The sequence below is a fragment of the Micropterus salmoides genome, unplaced genomic scaffold (genome assembly GCF_014851395.1).
Source record: "Micropterus salmoides isolate LMB-PRFRI ecotype aquatic unplaced genomic scaffold, ASM1485139v1 Ms_hic_scaffold_9, whole genome shotgun sequence".
Lineage (NCBI taxonomy): Eukaryota > Metazoa > Chordata > Actinopteri > Centrarchiformes > Centrarchidae > Micropterus > Micropterus salmoides.
The window spans coordinates 3,374,546-3,392,533 of NW_024044681.1; the positions used below are offsets into that span (position 1 = coordinate 3,374,546).

Sequence of the window (17,988 nt, forward strand, 5' to 3'; positions counted from 1 at the left end):
AGACTTTGTCCAACAACACACCTCCCAACACATCATGGAGGTAAGACACGTGACGCTGCCGGGTTCAGGTAGTTCACTCTGAACTCCGTGAAGTGGGTTATGGGAGCAGCAGCAGCTTTCACTGATCAAAGACACCCGGGAGACGCTCGCCACAAACCCGAGGACCGCACTTCCTGTTCGGAGGAGCCGGAGAGAGACTGGCAGAAATACTAAGCGTCAGCAGTTCAGCACAGCGGGTACCTGCTCTTCCCTAGAGATCCTTTTCCAGGACTTTTCCAGGACCTTTTCAGGGATCTACTGTAGCTGGTTTGACAGACAGGCGTCAGGGCAGAAGTCTGATTTTAAAGACGTGCGGCGCTTTAAAGCTAGATGAGAAGTAAATCTATGAAGCTAATAAAAACTACAACACAGCCAGCAGTGAGTAATATCCATCCATCCTGCGCTACCATGTGACTCAGGCGTGTTTAACCTTTTCTCTCATCTTCCAGGTGTTTTCCATGACCGGACTATCGGTCAAGTCTTTCCCAGGTTTCCCAGGACACGTGCAGAGGTGAGTCTATAGTTTATAGGTGGAAACATTAGTCTGTAGTCTAACCTGGAGGACTTTTATTTGGCTTGACGGCGAGAAAAAGATGCTCAGCCGAGGAGATTTCCAACATTTTGTTCACGGGCATTTCCGCTTTATTGAATCTAGAAATATCTTCTTCGTGTTTCTACAAATCTTGTGTGTGTTTATTTAGTAAAATTTGATCACAAAACATGTCAGATGTTTTTATTTTGGCTTATTTATTTTAAAAAAACCTTTTGGCTAAGGTTGTACAGATTTTGTGGGGGTGCAGAATTTGAAGCCGATCCAAGAAATGACGTCACGGTGAGCAAAAACGCCAGCGTGGGCCCTGGGGAAATATTTCTACTGCAGATTAAAAGTATGAAAACGCCCGTGAAAGTTCAAATAACGTGTTCAGAAATAATTTGGTCACGTTTCTACATTTAGAAATCGTTTGCATCAACATGTTTTGTGTCTTCATTTAGTCAAATCTGCCGAAAAACACGTCTACCAGTTATTATGTCTCACGGACTCACATAATCTTTTACCTTTGGCTGTACAGATTTGAGGGATATGAATAATTTAAAGATCCTCTAACAAGCATCATGGTAATGAGTAAAAACACCAGCGTGGGCTCAGGCGGCCTGTTTCTGTTGTTTAAAAAACTTTCTCCTAGTTGAAATCTCACATGGAGACATTTCAGATGCTGCTGTCAAAATAATCTGCCATAAAGCGCGTTGACATAATGCGGCTCAGCGTTTGATGATAAAGGGGGTCTTTCTGGGCCGGCTGCCGGCTGTGCACAGCGGCGGCGGCAGCCGGTAAGCTGCTGACCGAAGGCGGCGCTCGGTTATCAACAGACGAGCTGGAAGCCCTTATCGAGGGAAAAGTCAACGAGGCTGCTTTTCCAAACGCTGTGCCTTTTACAGGAAGGAAAACCGCCTCAACAAGGACGCGATTCTAATCTCTGTGGAGAAAGTCAGACCCGTCCTTTAAACGGCGGCGTTCAAGGTGAGCTCATCGAGCCTCCGCAGGGCTTCCTGGCTGCTTCGTGTCAGGCAGCCGTTTTATTGCTTTAAAAGGGAAATAAAGGGGTTTCATGTTTTATGAAGTCACAAAAAGGTTCACGTGAGATACGCAGAGGTACGGAGGCCGCGCAGGGCCAAAACATGTGACTGCATTTCAGATCCTGGTGGTCAGTTCTGACACAAGTCAGCCTTTATGACATTCTCCTTTTATCTGAAGTCCATACTGAAAATAAAGGCAGATAACAGATCAATAAAGCTGCAGCTAACATTTATTTTTGATTCCTCTGCAGATTATTTTCTCAATGAATCCAAAGATCCTTTGGTCCATAAAAAAACTACATAAGAACTGAAATATGTAAATTTTATTCCGGGTTTTTCAACTACAAATACATACAAATGTGTCCTATGTCCCCTTTTTAAATCAGACCTGTAATAAACTGAAATAAACAGAAGACCTGAGCAACACATGTGGGATCTGAAGTGACTAATCTAAACGTCTTCACGGGTTTTTCTGTTACAGTGGTTTTCTGCAGAAGGTCCTTGTTTCTTATTGGCCGACACACGTGTGTTAAACCGGAATATGAAGCAAACATCTGATTCTGCTCATTAAAAGCACATTAGCTACTTTTACATCTAATTCTGAGTGTGAAAGTTCGTTCTTGACCTTAAAAAACTAAATGAATCCCATTCAGCTGCTCAGCGGTCAAGTTTCAAACACTGTTAGCAGCTTTGAAGTCATTTAATTGACCCAAAGTTACGTTAAACGTCATTAAATTGCATCATCATGAATTTGTGTGTTGATGTTAAATCACCTTTTTAAATGACCTTTTTAGCATCTATGGAAACTCACTTTGTGTAAACATTATTCAAAATCACAGAACTTTATTGAAATTCTGGTGGAGATCAAAAAATTAACAAAGATACCAAATCTGTGGACTGTGTCTATATTATTATTATTATTATTATCTTCCTTACTTCCCAACAGAAAGATAACAATTCTTCTGTTTGACTCTGTTTTTACTTATTTATTTCTTTCTTGTTTGTTTTGATTTTCCCCCACTGTAGCGGCGGCGGTGTAAACGCCTGTTTCCCATGATAAACGCAGCCCCTTTGAATTGAACTGAATCTGTCAGGCTGCATTTGGGTAAAATGTGTATAAATTGTATTACAGGACGTGTCGAGTGCTTCTGTTTGATGAAAGGGTGCAGACATAAAAACACTTTGAATGTGTCACTGAGTGTAAAAATCACTAATGAAGCACCACAGCCAGCAGAAATAATAAAACAGGTGGCACGCAGATATATTATTTTCTGGATTTAACGCTGCTTAAGAGGAAATAAAAGTGTAAATCAGAGTTGAGGAGGTAAACGACGCCCGGCGGCATCTTTTGCTTTGGTTTCTTGGATAAAACCGAGCTCGGTCCACGCTGCCCGCTGACTGACGGGTAAGCGGTGACTCACACCTGAGCTGAACTGTAATCCGTTATTCATGAAAAGAGCTCACGTCCACGAGCCGCTTCCCTGTCAGGGAATTTGCTCGCGCCTCATCAGAAAGACGATATTCACGGTGTCAGTCAGCTGGACGGCTGAGACGTGGACGCCACGGGTGGGCGCAGGAAGGAGCTGACAAACACAAACACACGTGTTCAAATAACAACTCAAATCCTCGTTATCTTATTCTGAAGGGCTGGGAGGACGACTTTCTATTCTTGTGCGACCCGTTCGCACGGGAAGCCGAGGCCCAGGTGACTGGACGGTGATAAAGACGTGTTGCTATGATACTGAGGTGAGAAAATGTGAGGAAGTTCATTAAGGCCTGTGAATGAGGCTCCGCAGAGAGACAGAGGGGGAACAAATGAGTGCAGCTTCTGTCCCTGCAGCTCATCACCGTGCAGCAGACAGACGACCTCCGCGAGCCGCAGCACGCCGCCTCTCTCAGTCTGCGCAGGTTCACACAGTCCATCACCTTCACAGCCTGCCTGTTACGCAACACAGACCATAATAACTACAAAAATCAGCTACCTGGACTTTTCAAACAAGTCTGTCCACCAGACACAGGTTTATTTTTACTAAAGGAAAAACCAACCTAAGGGCTCAGGCTCGAGATCCGTGTCGGGCAGCAACACCTTCCTCCGTAACTAAGGGTTACAATCAGTAATCAGTCAGATTATTACAGTTATTCATCCAAGTTCTGCCTTACCAGAACGCTTTGTTCAGTTTTTCCTGGATGTGAATGCGCGACAGGTCCAGAAGCCGGAACTCGCGGAATTTAAATACCGCGCTATTGGTCGAGCCTGCCGCGAAGGACGGCGAGCACCGCAACAACCGCAGCGTTCATACTCTACACTTCAGGGCCTGATAGTTCAGTAAATTAGTGCTTCAAAAGTTCCACGAGCTCCGTAACAAACGGTACGTGACCTGACTGCTGCTGCTGTGCAGCTAAATGGCACCAGATTACTTCACTGATGAAACATGTGATAATACACACACACACACACACACACACACCATGTTATTCAAGTCAGCTGCTAGCCAGAAAGCTAAAGGGAGCGTAGGTGCCTAATCTGCAGAGAGGCGTTAAGGCCCAACGGCGGCTACAGTCTGGGGGATAACGGTAACAACACCTAAATGAAAACCACAACTCAAAACCTTCATAGCACAATAGAAACTGCTTATATGTAAATAATGCAGAAACAAACTCAGATTGTCCTCTCTGGGCACCAGTTCAGACTCAAAACAGGCTCTGTTCATCCAAAGCAACAACGTTAATTCATTTCAATCAATTCAGCAAAATCAATAATTCAATTCCTCGACAGTTAGGAGTCAGGACGGCGACACAAAGCCAACGGGCTGGGCAACAAACGAAGGTACCGACGGTTTGAGTGCATTTAGTTTGTTTATTCCTGTCCCTGTGAGAATAAATCTTTTATATTCAAACAGCCGCTCTCACTGCTAGGATCTGGCCAAACGTCAGCACTGATCCCTTTTACAAACACCACAGATTAATTAGCATCACGACCTGAGGCCCCTCCCCCTCGGACTAGAACCCGGTTGAACTTTGTAAATATCAAACATGCCGATATATATTGAGCGTAACTTTGTACGGATGGTATCTGAGTGCAGGAGGAAATAGTACAAAAACACACTGACGTCCATGAAGCCGCAACAATTAACTTCAGGTGTGCGTGAAATTGAGCAATGATGTGGACTATGTGCTGAAAATAGTCGCCACAAAGGGCAGGAGATATCTCTCACAAACAAAACATGCAAATTACTCTGTAGCACTTTGTCTGCGCCACACAAACACGTCTTCAAAAAGAAGAAGAGGCTCTGCTCGCGATGCAGGGAGGCAATTTTTGAATTATTACAGCAATTTTCACGGCTTTTTGAGTAGGATAATCTGAGCTCTGCAGCACTCCGACTCTCTCCCTCCCCGAAGGGAGGAACACGACAGTCACACTGAGCTGAAGGATGTTTCCACCTGCCACCTCCAAACCACAGAAGAAGAAGCAGCAGCTTCCAGGCGTCGAGGGCACGTCATCGCTTTGCTTCCTCTGAGGGTGCAGATGTTAAAATGATCGTGTACACGAGCTCAGCTCTGAGGGGGGAGAGGCAGCGGCACTCGTGTGACGGACGATTAGATGTGATAAATAAAAAGACGCACGTTCATAAGAAAATCTTCATCAGAATAAAAACAGGGGTTGCAAATTAGTCGCGGCTAGAAACCTGTGCGATTCATTATCGACTCATCTGACGACTATTTTCAGGATTAATCATTAAGTCTGTAAAAAATCAAACGTCTTCAAACCGCTTCTTTTGTTCAACCAACAGTCCAAAACCCAAAGACTCATAAATGACAAAGAATAGCAGCAATATCTCACATTTAAGATGAAACCAGTTCAATTTTTTACAGTTTTGCTTCAAAAAAAATGACTGAAACTATTAATGGATTCAAAAGAGTTTGACTAATCGATGCAGCTTTAGTTATATACTTTATGAAGTCATGTCCCCATCAAATACACAAGATAATAAATAAAAATAAAGTCATTTAGGGAAAAAACAAACAAATGTAATTGCGATTTTTTTGCCAGATTTTACAATTTATTAATTTTTTTTATACAAGTTTAGCTAAAGTTGAATATTCACTGTGTAATAGATGAAACATGTGTGGAGCGTTACAACATGAGATGTGGCCCCTGCTGCACGACAGACTTCATTACCTTCTTTTAAAGTATGTCGGATTTCTGGAAGCCGAAAAAGCCCCAAATCACCAGAGTGCTGCTTTTCTTTGGTTCTCACGCAGGCGGCGTGTTTCGACAGCGACAATAGCATCACAGATGAGATGAATCGGGCAGGAAGTCAGACACAGAAACAGCATGGAGAATCCAGTAGACTTTCAAAATAAAACACTCTGATCGCATATCAACCAAACCGTTTAACTACGTAGCTACTTAACCAAAAATACTTGGACAAATTAACACCACGTCAACGGACGCCGACGCCATTATCCCACACGTTTTCCTCTAGTTTGGTTTGTTGTTGTAAAATGTACACGGCCCGTCTACGCTAGGGTGACTTAACCTACATTTTTAATCTTCACGATAAGCTAATCGCGGTCTTTCAAATCACAATTTAGATTTGATTAATCGTTCAGCCCTAATCTCACAAAAAAAGTCATAACTTGCATTAAACTGAGATTTTAATTTATATGAATGAACTCTGCGAGGAAATCTTTACCATGAAGCAAAGTCGTATTATTAAAGGGAACAAACTCGTTCATTATGCATTACTTCCCGGGGCTCCAAACACAACAAATGAAGACGACGTGATGAAGCAATTATTCATTTCAGAAACACCTTCACGTCTTCCAGCCTCTCAGATGTTTCTGTATCATCGTGAACTCAACGTCTCTGCGTTCCAGGCAAACGGTGGGATAAAGAAACACCTGAAGACGTCATTTCTGGGGTCTGCAAGGTTCTAAACGGGCAAGAAAATAATCCTCAGATTAACAGATGATGAAATGTATTGTTGCAGCCTGACCACACTAAATATTCCCCAGTTTGTCTTCTTTTCTGAGCTTTTCAAGACAAACGGCTTAAAAACTGACAGCTCACTTTCCGCCTCACGTCTGTTGAACTGTGAACCATAAAACTGCAGGAGCCCGATTTAACAGCTAAACTATTTAAAAGAGTGAGCCAGTTTGAGGAGATAAAAAGCTGGAGCCAATAGATGTCAGTATTTCTGAGGCCTCACGGTGGTAAACAGAAATGATATGTAAATCTAATGTGTGAAATGTAATGTTCTGGTTTGGTAGGCCTTTAATAAACGCCTGAGTTATGTACTGGTTTTAGTATTTTCTGCAGAAAGTGAGTTATGATCTTCCTCAGAGGGTAAAAACAGATTTACTGCTGCTCCTGCTTTACATTACACTCTGTTGCTGTGTGGAGAAAGATGACAGCGCTGTAGAGAGAGCAGCAGCAGCAGCGTGGCAGTCAACACGGGTTAATTCATCGCCGCCTTTCTGCTCCCTCTGCCCGCCGGCCGAGCTGCATCAGCACTTTTCTGTGAGTCTCTGGAAACGACTGTTTGCTGTTCGCTAATGGGAAGCCGTCACACGGATCCACGACCCGCAGGATGAGACAAACCGGGCCTGGATAGCAGGAAGAGAGGAAGGCCGGGTTTGAGTCTGCGGCGGCTGATCTGCAACCTGTTCCGGACTCCGGGCTTCCTAACGACGCTGCAAAATATCCAAGCAACATTTCATATGACTGTTCGCAGTGAGTCCGGCGTCTCCTTCGGTTCCTGTCATCTATTCACTGACTGAAGTTTATTTATAAAGCACATGAACGCACTCGGAAGTCGTTCTTCCGAGTGCGTTCATGTGCTCTTAAGTCCGAATGTGGAATCAACATGGACGCTGCTACAGAGAGGGCGTGTAACCACCACACAGGCATCCAGTTCACTCCACGTGGACTGCAAACTGGCCGTCAGAACCACAGTACAGACGACATGTTTGCAAAATACTGATATGCAATACGTGATTTTGAACGTACGAAAGTTCGGTGTATTTCTTTACGCCCCAACGGACACTTTATTTCTGTTTTTGCAATAAAATGTAAGGAGGAAGAAAAGATACTGATTATTCCGACACCACATGAACGCACCATCAGAGCAGGAGAAGCTACGGTGGCCCTGAGCTAAATAATACACTTCACTAACGAACCAGGTGACTTCTTCTTCTTTGGACGTATTTAACGTAGTGACGAAACGCGCTCTGCGGAGCAGTTTGTCCGTTTTGGGCTACTGTAGAAACAAACATGGCGACGTCCACATAAGAGGCCCCGCGGTGTCTGAATTCATCATGGAAGGTCTTTACACGCAACTGAAAACGATTACCTGAAAAGTAACCAAACTTCAGACCCTCTGGCAGGAGATCTGGTCTCAGCCCTGCTCCTCAGGTCAGTAAACACTAAATACTTTTAGTTTAAGTCTGCAAGAAATCAAGAGAAGTGCAGGAGTTTTATTGGCTTAACAGACCTCTTCACTGAGAGGAAACAGGTTTCCATCTTCTCGTCTCTAAAACAGCATCAGGAGTTCCTCAAATGTCAGACTCTTCCTTTAAAGTTTTGCAATTTCATAACTTCTGTCCTTCCCTCCAGGCAGTTTCAGACTAACTCCAGGACTCCATCGCAGTCCGACTGAAGATAACGCGGCTTAATGCGACACCCTGGCGATCTCCTCCGAGCTGCCAGACAGGCTCGACCTTTTTAACCCCAAAAACAAAACCACCGTACAGAGCCGTCTGGAGAGGAGGCGTCACATGTGCAGGTCTGAGCCAGCAGAGTGAAGGAGTAAAGCTGCTGCCTCCCTCAGGAGGAGTCATCGCGGGGTTTCCTGCTACGTTGCTCTTAATTAAAGCCGAACGTGCCTCCCAGTGATGATTAAAAAGAGCCTGCAAACAAAAAGAGGGGGCGAGTGGCTGCAGCCTGAAGAGCACCAGGACAAAAAGGGGGGCATATTTAGAGTCCTCTGAGACCGGACAGTGATGTGTGGGCGCCCTTTGGCTGGCCCCTCCCCCTCAACACACCTCCATTTGTCTCGTGAACATTTAAAGACACAGTTTTTCTCTACAGGACGTGTTTACATCCACAGCAGCGCAGCACACGACTTTCCACTGCTCTCATTTGACGTACTCCAGCTTCGTGTCGAGTCCTGCCCCCCCGCTCTGCCTCCGATTGGCTAACCCTAACCAACGGAGGCAACGTGCACTAACCAATCAGAGGCAGGGTTGTTGAAACTGCAGAGGCCGACTTTGAACAGGCATGTTTGAACTACAGTTTTCGGTTCAAACTGTGGCTGCTCCGCCTCAGTCACCGGCGTTCTGCACACAACGCAAAACCGTGTGAACTTTCCTCAGCGATTGCAATACCTTAATAAATTAAAGCTTGACGAGTTTTAAGGTGGGTCACCATCTATACCGGCAGTGGTTTGAGATTTCTACGTTCTATTATATTGGTTATTGGTGACTGAAATGGACGCTCCCTAACTCCTCCCACAGGAACAGGAGCGTCGGACAGACAAGCTGCGTCGTCACCTTTGGTGATTTTCAGGCGATCAGACTGTGAAACGTCTGCTTGAATCGGCTCTCCAACAGATCCAGAACTGGGAGAAATCCAGGCTTTGACCCGGAGCTGTTGAAGGAAACCGCCGTGAAAACAGCCGGTTTCCTGACAGGACGGCGGAGCTGCAGCCGCACTCGTCGCCATCTTCCATGTGTTGGATCTCGGCCTTGTGGCAAAACAAGTACCGACATGTTTTCAGAATTTTGGTATGGGCTTGGTACCAAAGTATCGGTTCTCGTGACGTCCCTGGTGTCTAATAATTATTGTGCAAACTTGTCTGAATATGAACGTTCATAATTTAGCTCACATTTAGTGAGACGTCATGGAGGACACGTCCACTCCTCATACACAGTCTGTGGCAGAGTCCTGTACTGTGATTGCTGCTGTGTGTTGCATTGTGGGACATTAAATACACAGTCTACCTTTCTCTTTTTCCACTGTGAACATCCTGCAGACTGGAAGACACAGCGAGGACAATGCAGGTCCAGTAATTATCCAGTTAAAGCTTCTTGAGTTTAGAGACAAAAGAAGAAAGAAAGCAGGGAGAAAGTTGTTTCAACATGTAGATCGGCCTCCAGAAGGAAAGCTGTGCGAGAGTCTGGAGGGAACCCGGGTCCTTTACACCAATCTGCTCCCTAAAACCACGACTTAGTCCGGCAGAAATCCCTAAACCTCCCCCTGGTTTAATCAGCCCTGCAGGAGCCTGTAATGAGCTGCCCTGGGATTAGCGCGAGTTTGGTTTGAGTCGCTGGGAAAGTTCGCCCGCTCGCCGGCTCTCTCTTCTGTCTATACCCGGTCAGGTGTGACCACCTTTACCCCGGCCCAGCAGGAGGAGGCCGAGGACGGGCAGGGAGGGAGCGTCCGGCCTCGCCGTCTCCCACCACAGGCGACCAACAGCTTCTCCAGCCTCTCAAACGTCCAATTACTGAGCAGAGCTGATGTGTGACACAAAGCGATGACCCTCGCCGACTAATGTACGTGTAAAAAGAAAATGAGTGCAGAAAAAAAGAGAGAGCGTGCCTTTAAACGGCTTTTAGCTGGACTGGAAACCGTTTCTGTAGGAGTTTTAATGTCACCTGCAGAGCCGGAAGAGAACAAACAGCAGCTGCTGCAGAGTTAAAAGACTTTATAAGACAAAGTAATACGTGTTTCAACCACACCGCCCAAAGGAAGCAGACTGAACCACGTTTTCAGTACATCACCAGCATACAATTAATAATCTCACCTGGATAAGACGCAGGAACTGGATCAAAGATGTGAACACATGTCCACCCTGAGCGGATATGGCTTTTGGACAAAATGAGACATCTGAGGACGCCATCTTGGGCTTTTGGAAACAGTGACCGACATTTTTCATAATTTTCTCACATTTTACTAGATAAAATTAAAAGAATTAACGACAGTGAAAGTAATATTTCGGCGCAGCACTCACTGCAGAGCAGAATCACTGGTACATAAGAGTCCAGTCTGAGCAGCGTTCAGCGTTTCCACTGATGATTTCATGATCTCAGCACTGCGCTATGCTGCTCACTACAAAACCAAAATGTTCACAGCTATGAAACAGGGCTGGATTACTAACCAAGCAACTGGCCGGGCCCCAGGAGCTCCAGGGGCCCTGAAAGCTGCGGGCTTACTGGTTTGTGCTAATTTAATTGTGTCTGGGAGTGTGCAGCACTTTAAGCTGGCCTGAAGCTCAAAACCCAAAATTGGGAGACTTTCATTAAGTTTATATGTTGCACCTAAATAAATGTTTAATCCAACTAGCACACAGCAAAACCTGGGGCCCCGGGACTCAAACCTAAACCATGTAAATCACTTTATTACACAATCACCAACTCCAAAGCTCCAGCAACAGCTGTGAAACTGCAGGCAGAGGTCAAACTTCAGCTCTGAGCTTCATCTGATTCACTCCTCCACGAGGAGCTACATGAACTCTGAGCAGCGTCGAACAAGCGGCCGCTCTGCATCCACAGCAGAATATTTAACCATTCGTAAAATCCAGACACAGAAAAGCCGAATCGGGGAGCCGCCTCGTCTCGCTAAAACACTCCACAATCTGATCCCTGAGCTCCTGAACTACATTCACCAGCTCACCACAGCGCCTGGACACTGAGGACAGGAAAAGGGCAAAAAGGAAACAGAGCAGCTGCTCACATCTGGATGAAACTGACGCAGCAGCTCAGGAAACAAACATATTTTCAACAGCAGTTTGTGTTAAGACGAGGTGAACGTGCAGGGAAACACAAGCGCGGACATAAAGAGTAACTGCAAAGTGCATCTAGTCACAATTAGAGTGAGGAGACGAGGACACGGTTGTTATTTACTGCTAAAGCACCATCACATGACACCTCCATCCTGCAGCTAATCTCTGCTTTTGTTATTCAGTGAACACACGTGGTGTAACCTCCCGACTCCTCAGCACACTCGAGCTAAATATATTTAATTCTGACGTGTGAATTCTGCGTCTGGCCGTAGAAAAACTGGAACTGCACAAGGTCACTTTTCCAGTTATGTGCCATCCCACTGGTTTGTCCTCGTCAGTCATCCTGACTTTCAACACAAATTCAACAAAGCTCCGCGAGTTCAGCTTCAAACAAATCTGAGCTCTGCCAAACGTTGTCCTACGACAAATCTTCTGCATCCGGGTCAACAAGCGCCGTGCGGTCAGAGGCGAGGTTGCTGCAGTTTTGTCTGCGTTACACCGAGCTGTGTGAGATTTACGAACGCCGTTTAGGAATGAAAAAGTCTAGTGTCAATTATTATCCAACTAGAATTCTAAATTTCCAAAGAATCACATCTTCCTGTGCAGGTTTCAGTCACTAGCAGAAGAACTTTATTCCCATTTTTTAGAAAAGCTGATGCAAAATCCCAAAATGGGCCTGTGAAAACCTGGAGAGACTTCCTGTTGTGTTCCGACAGGCACAATATTAGTACATGGTGTGTACTTTACATGCTCAGTAAACAGTATGCAACTGGGACACACGGCGTTAGTCATGACCTTTAAATAAAGCCCAGTCCCGGATATCCAACCATCCAGAAACGCACCGTTTTCTCATTAGAGCAAAGCTGATTTAAACCATTTACTTTAAACTTGCGAGCGTACTCTCGACCCGCCCTTTCCTCTCCGTGCCGTCCAATAGCAGGGGCTGTCACAGCACCAATCAGACGCCTGCATTCCTGACCCCGAGCTCCAGTCTGCAGCTCCACGCCAACACCAGCCTCCGACGGTTTTCACTACAGCTCCTCTCCTCCTGTCACTGCTTGAGAGAGCGTTCTTATTTTCACTTTGCTTTAGTGCTGTTCACCTGCGTGCAACTTTAAACAGCGTGCGTCTTCTATATGACCACCGGTCATTAGAAGTCTTTCACGTCACACAGCGGCGGTTTCAGGTAAAACGTAAGACGTCTCTAAACTGATTTTAGACAACTTTACTGCAGAAATTTAATAAGAACCAAATGCTCGACTCGACCGTTTTCAAGACAACGATCTGCTTTCTCCAAACACCCCTGCTCGATGACGATCTGCTTTAAAGAAATAAAACATTTTTAAAAAGACAGTAAGAGGAGCAGAACTGTCTACGGGGAGCGAAAAACAACTCGTCTCTACCTGACAAGTCGGGGAAAAAACGGATGCCATGATGCAACAGAGAGCAAGTGGAGCAGGGTGAAAAAAGAAATCAATGAATCCATTCTTCTTCTTCAAGGCCCAGAAACACGGCTATCAAGGATACAGGCAGTGGATGCAGATGTTGTAGAGGAGGGAGAGAGAAAGAGAGAGGCCTTGATGCTGAATCATAATAAACGAGGAGGAGAGTACAAACTGCAGTCAGGTTCATGAATGCACCTCGTCTGTTTAGCAGGTATTTTTATTTTCTGATGATTCCTCGTTTGCATCTACATCAGTCACCCCCCCCCTGCTGAACGCAAAAACAAGGTGTTATTAAAACAAGTTGTCATTCACAACATGGACGCTGAAGACACCACCGCGCTCTGAAACTCTCAAATTAAAGCCTTCTTACGTCGCCTCCCTCTCTGGTGAATAAAACTCCAGGCCTCAAACTGTGACCATGAAATGACCTCCAGGCTTTCCCTCCAGCCCGGAGACATGTTTCACCGTCCTGGCACACGATAAACACGTGTGCAGTTATGTCGCCTCTCTTTGCAGCTTAAAAGTTCAAGGCGAGTTTATTTCAAATGTTGACTCAGCCTCAAAAGTGTGCGTTAGTTTTTCAGCACAGCTCATCATTAAACAAAATCTCTATTGGAACAAGTGTGGATGTATAATTCAATAGGGGGGGGGGGGGGGGGGGCAGCAGGTTCATACATGTGCAGAGGAAGAAGAAGAAGAGAAATCAGTGTATAGTGTGTTGTGATTAAAAACATCGCCGTGCAGTGCTGACTGGGCTTCCTGTCTCTCGTTTCCCTGCCTACCCCTCCCCCCCGCCAAACCAAAAACAGCATCAAAGCAATCAAAATGGTAATGTTAGGCATGAATGGGGCCCATCCCCCCTCCTCCTCCTCCTCCTGCATGAAACTCTGCAGACTTTTTTCCTCTCCATGTTAAGAGTGGGGGGGGGGGAGAAACCACCCCCTTCTCTCTCAAAATGGAAGCTTCCACTACCAAAACTGAGAGCAGAAGAAGAAGAAAACACACTGACTGTAGCACAAACAACGAGAGATTCAGGATGCAGGGCTCCGACTAACAGCTGGGTGTCTTGCTATTATTTAACATACAGCAAGTTTAATGTGTTTAAACTGTGGCTGCAACAAATCAAGCCTCCTCCAAGTGCTTACAAACTGCATTCCACAGGAAACGGGATCGATTAAAGTCGAGCAAAGGGAGGGGAGCGGGTAAACACACGTCCAACAATTAAAAACACAACCCAAAAACAGCGAGTGGTTAAATAAAAATCGACCCATTTTTCCTTGAATTCCTCTCGTCGCTAACGTGGGGAAGTTGTGTGCTCCGCTCTCGGGGCTGGGACCGACCGGCGGGGCGGTGCAGCCCGCGCGGAGGAGCTGGCCGCGGTGCTGAAACACCGCAGCATCCAGACGAGCAGCCTGCGACCCGGATCCCCGCAGCATCCTTTTTCTAAAAGTTACCGCAGGACGCCGTTTGCCATCGCTATAAAATGTAGTAAAGGAAAAAGTGAAAGCGTAATCATGAGCCAATCAAACGCGCCCGCCGCCGTCACGTGACCGAGCAGAAATAATACCACCAGACTAGAAGAAGAAGTATAAAGTAACACAACCGGGTGTTTAACGGCGTGAAAGACGGTGAGAAGAAGCTCCAAAACGGCACAAACGGCTACTTTAACCGACTAAACTTCAACAGCGATCACGTTGTGCGTCTCCCCAGTAAATAAAAAGTGTGAGCCGGATAGTTAGCTGCTCCTTTATTAGCCGTTACTCTCCAGAAACATGTCGACCTACTCAAAATGGACGCTAAATTTTTTTTTTTTTTTTTCTCCTCCAACATTACACAACTTTGAGTGGCCGAGACAAGAACCGGGACGAAGCCCCGGCGGGTCGAGCCAGCCGTGCCCGAACACAAAAGGGCTTTTTAAAAACAGTCCACCATGTTGTTAACGGCTACTTGTACCGGGAGGAAAAAAAGCTTCCTCAGAAAAACAAATCCTCAAAAGCGACACACGTCGGGTCTTACTTGTTTATCGCTCAGGGCTGTTATTCTTGTTTGCCTGTCGTGTAGCTGTCTCTTAAGCTCTCCGTCCTACAATCAAACACAGAAAACACAGTCAGTGTAAATCGTAATTATTTTGACACACACAATGAAACTTCACGCCACATACATGACTGGATTTTTCCAGCAAAGTCACCATGATGGTGAAGCTAAAAGCTGCCAAGGTGAATAAATATCAGGCAGGCGGCAGCTAACTGCTGAGCTAACTGCTGATTGTTAAAAGGGGAGAAGGAGGAAAAGAGATTTATGCTGATAAAGTTTCTCGCAACACTCCCCAATCCGGCCCGGATCGTCACAGCTTTCAAAGGGAATAATAATAATAATAATAATACATATATATGAGGTTTACCTGTGGGTCTTGCTTCATCTGTGCAACTAGTTTGCAAACGATGGAGGGGTGAAATGGGAATTAGAAAAAGTGTCTTCAAGTTAGTATGTGAGGGAGGAACAAAGCGGCGATGCTATTAAGCCACCACCAGTTTCTTGCACCTCATAAATATTCAGGTCGCGTCCTGATCGCCACACAGCACCACCGCATTACCGCTCCAACATTTACTGTTGCTCGCAGAAAAAACACCCACGACAATTAGCTAAAAGTCCTGAGAAAAGTACACTTAATACCGGACCTGGAGGTGGAGGCTGTGTGTCGCCGGTGGACGTATTAAGCGACATGTCGCATAGTTCTTCCCTCGGAGTGTTAACCTCTCATCCCTTCACATCTTTCCCTCCTCCTGCTGCTCTCACTTGCTCACAACACCAACAAGGGTAGAATAACACGATGTTTCATTTACCTGATGACATTGGATTTCTACTTTCAACGCCTCTTGCAGGCCTTGTAGTTCCATGTTCCGACCGGAAAAGCACTTTTCTCCCACTTTCGACGCGGCCGAGACGAAGTTTAAGTGAATTAAAGATTTTTTAAAAGCGACAATAACAATTGAAAGAAGAACTACTCGGGCTGCAAAGCAAGTTCTCGCTTCTTTTTACAGGCTAGGACTCATCACACACTTTCCGCCCGTCTTCAAAAGTGCTCCAAACCGGGCGGGGAGAGCTCGGGCGCCGCTAGGCTGCTCTCCGGATTACGGCCGAACGTCGAGGGGTCCGACGGGGGAGCCGGTTCGCTTTTCTTTCGATAATTTTAAGTTGAAATGCGGGAACTATATTTTGTCCGAGTCCGCGGCTTGATTTCACTTTGCCTGGGGAAAAGTTGCGCTTCGGCTGTCAATGGTAATTCTGAAGTTCCCGGATGGAGCAGAGAGAGCAGAACCCCCCCACTTATCGGGCATGCGCAGTGAGCCAGGGGAGCTTCAACTACTTCAACACAGTATTTCTGATTAAAAATATAGATTTATTATCACTATGACCATATAATGAAACTGCACATAGATGTTATAGAGCTCAAACAATACAATCATTTATTTATAGAATAAACAGTCACATATACAACACATTCCACTTTCTGATGAACTCACATTAATACTATAGCCCACAATAAAACTACACAAATATAAAACTACATTATTTTTATTTATTTATTTGTATAAGGAGCCACACGACAAGACCAACCACATACAAATCATACAACTGTCTGATAAAATACTCATATTATTGCTGTTAAACTACTTATCACTAATAAAGCTACACAAAGATGGTGGAACTACAGAGCTAAAAAATAAATTAGAGGAATCATCAGAACTATTTTTAGTATGAGGAGCCACACAAGAATTTCAACCACATACAAATCATACAACTGTCTGATAAAATACTCATATTATTGCTGTTAAACTACTTACTCTCTATTATCACTAATAAAGCTACACAAAGATGGTGGAACTACAGAGCTAAAAAAAAAATAAAGTAAAGGAATCATCAGAACTATTTTTAGTATGAGGAGCCACACAAGAATTTCAACCATATATAAAATCATACAACTTTATGATAAAAATTTTACTATACAAGAAAACAGAAAGATGGTGGAACTACAGAGCTAAAAAATAAAGTAGAGGAATCATCAAGACTTATACTTAACCTTTTAAAATAAGCAGCCACGCAAGAATACCAACCACATGTTATAATAATCATACAATAATATTTGTAATCATACAAAAGCAAAATGAATCTTACATGTGGTGAACATATACAGTGCTTTGGACTGCCCATTTTCCGGTGATGTTAAGTTACTGAGTGTGTTATTAATGTGCTGTATGACATATCTGATATATATTGTCCTTCAGAGTTTTAAATAAAGTTAGGTGAGTTTGAATAATGTTGCATAGCATCTGTTTGCAATGGGCTGTAATAAAATAAAGTGCTGTGATGAGGTATTTCCCTGTTATGCTGCTAAATCACTGCATATGCTATTTTTCACAATGTTTACACAGAAATATCATAACTACATGTGGCTGCATGTTATTCGAGATAACGTTTGAATATTTCCATCAGCTGTTTTATGTTTATATACAGATTCCTCTTCCCATCACCAAACCTCCAACCCTGACATGTTCTGCCTTTATTTGGTTCTCATGGGAAATCTGGACTTTTCTCTTTTTCAAAGTAATATTTGATTTCTTGCCAATACCTAAAAACATCCTGGTTCTGCAAGTCATATTGATCGCTGCTGTTATGCCCCACAGGCCCGTTGTTACTCCACACACACATATATAGGCTTTGAAATGATACCCAAGGCCCAAGGGTCTTTAAAGCCATTTCCAGGGTCCATACCTTGAATAACAATTATCAGTGCCATGCTAGATTATCAATACCTTTTTTTCATTACAAGTGTAAATGTTGACTTGCCTTATTTAACATTTACTTGTCCTCAGATTTCAACCAAATCTGAAATAATTTGTTAAAATTGGGCTGCTAGTAAGGATCATCTCATCTTTTATTCATTTTCTCAATTAATCGTTTGGTTTAGTTTATAAAATGTTGTGAAATTATTGCCTTATAAATTATCCAGCATGTGTTGTGTATTCACTTCCAAACTTCTAATCTAACTATAACGATTATTCCTGAACTAGTCTGAAGGGAGTTTAGTTGTTCAGAGGCTGAAAAGGGGCTGAGGTTTCACATCTAACATGTTTCATCTGTGG

The 17,988-nt window shown here is 44.5% G+C and overlaps 1 protein-coding gene across 2 annotated transcripts in view; it reads right to left on the reverse strand.

Moving 5' to 3' along the window:
* The window catches only part of phf21b (PHD finger protein 21B), a 96,933-nt gene extending 80,830 nt beyond the window's left edge, over window positions 1-16,103 (reverse strand). Inside the window, exons 1-2 of one of the 2 annotated variants that reach the window (XM_038709535.1) lie at window positions 15,688-16,103; window positions 14,861-14,926 (exon numbers count right to left, since the gene is read on the reverse strand). In XM_038709535.1, coding sequence (XP_038565463.1) covers window positions 14,861-14,926; window positions 15,688-15,741 — 120 coding nt within the window. In that variant the 5' untranslated portion in view covers window positions 15,742-16,103. Of the gene's footprint in view, window positions 1-14,860; window positions 14,927-15,245; window positions 15,636-15,687 lie in introns of those variants that run through there. The other variant, XM_038709536.1, reaches the window with a different exon arrangement.
* Window positions 16,104-17,988: the final 1,885 nt, after the last annotated feature.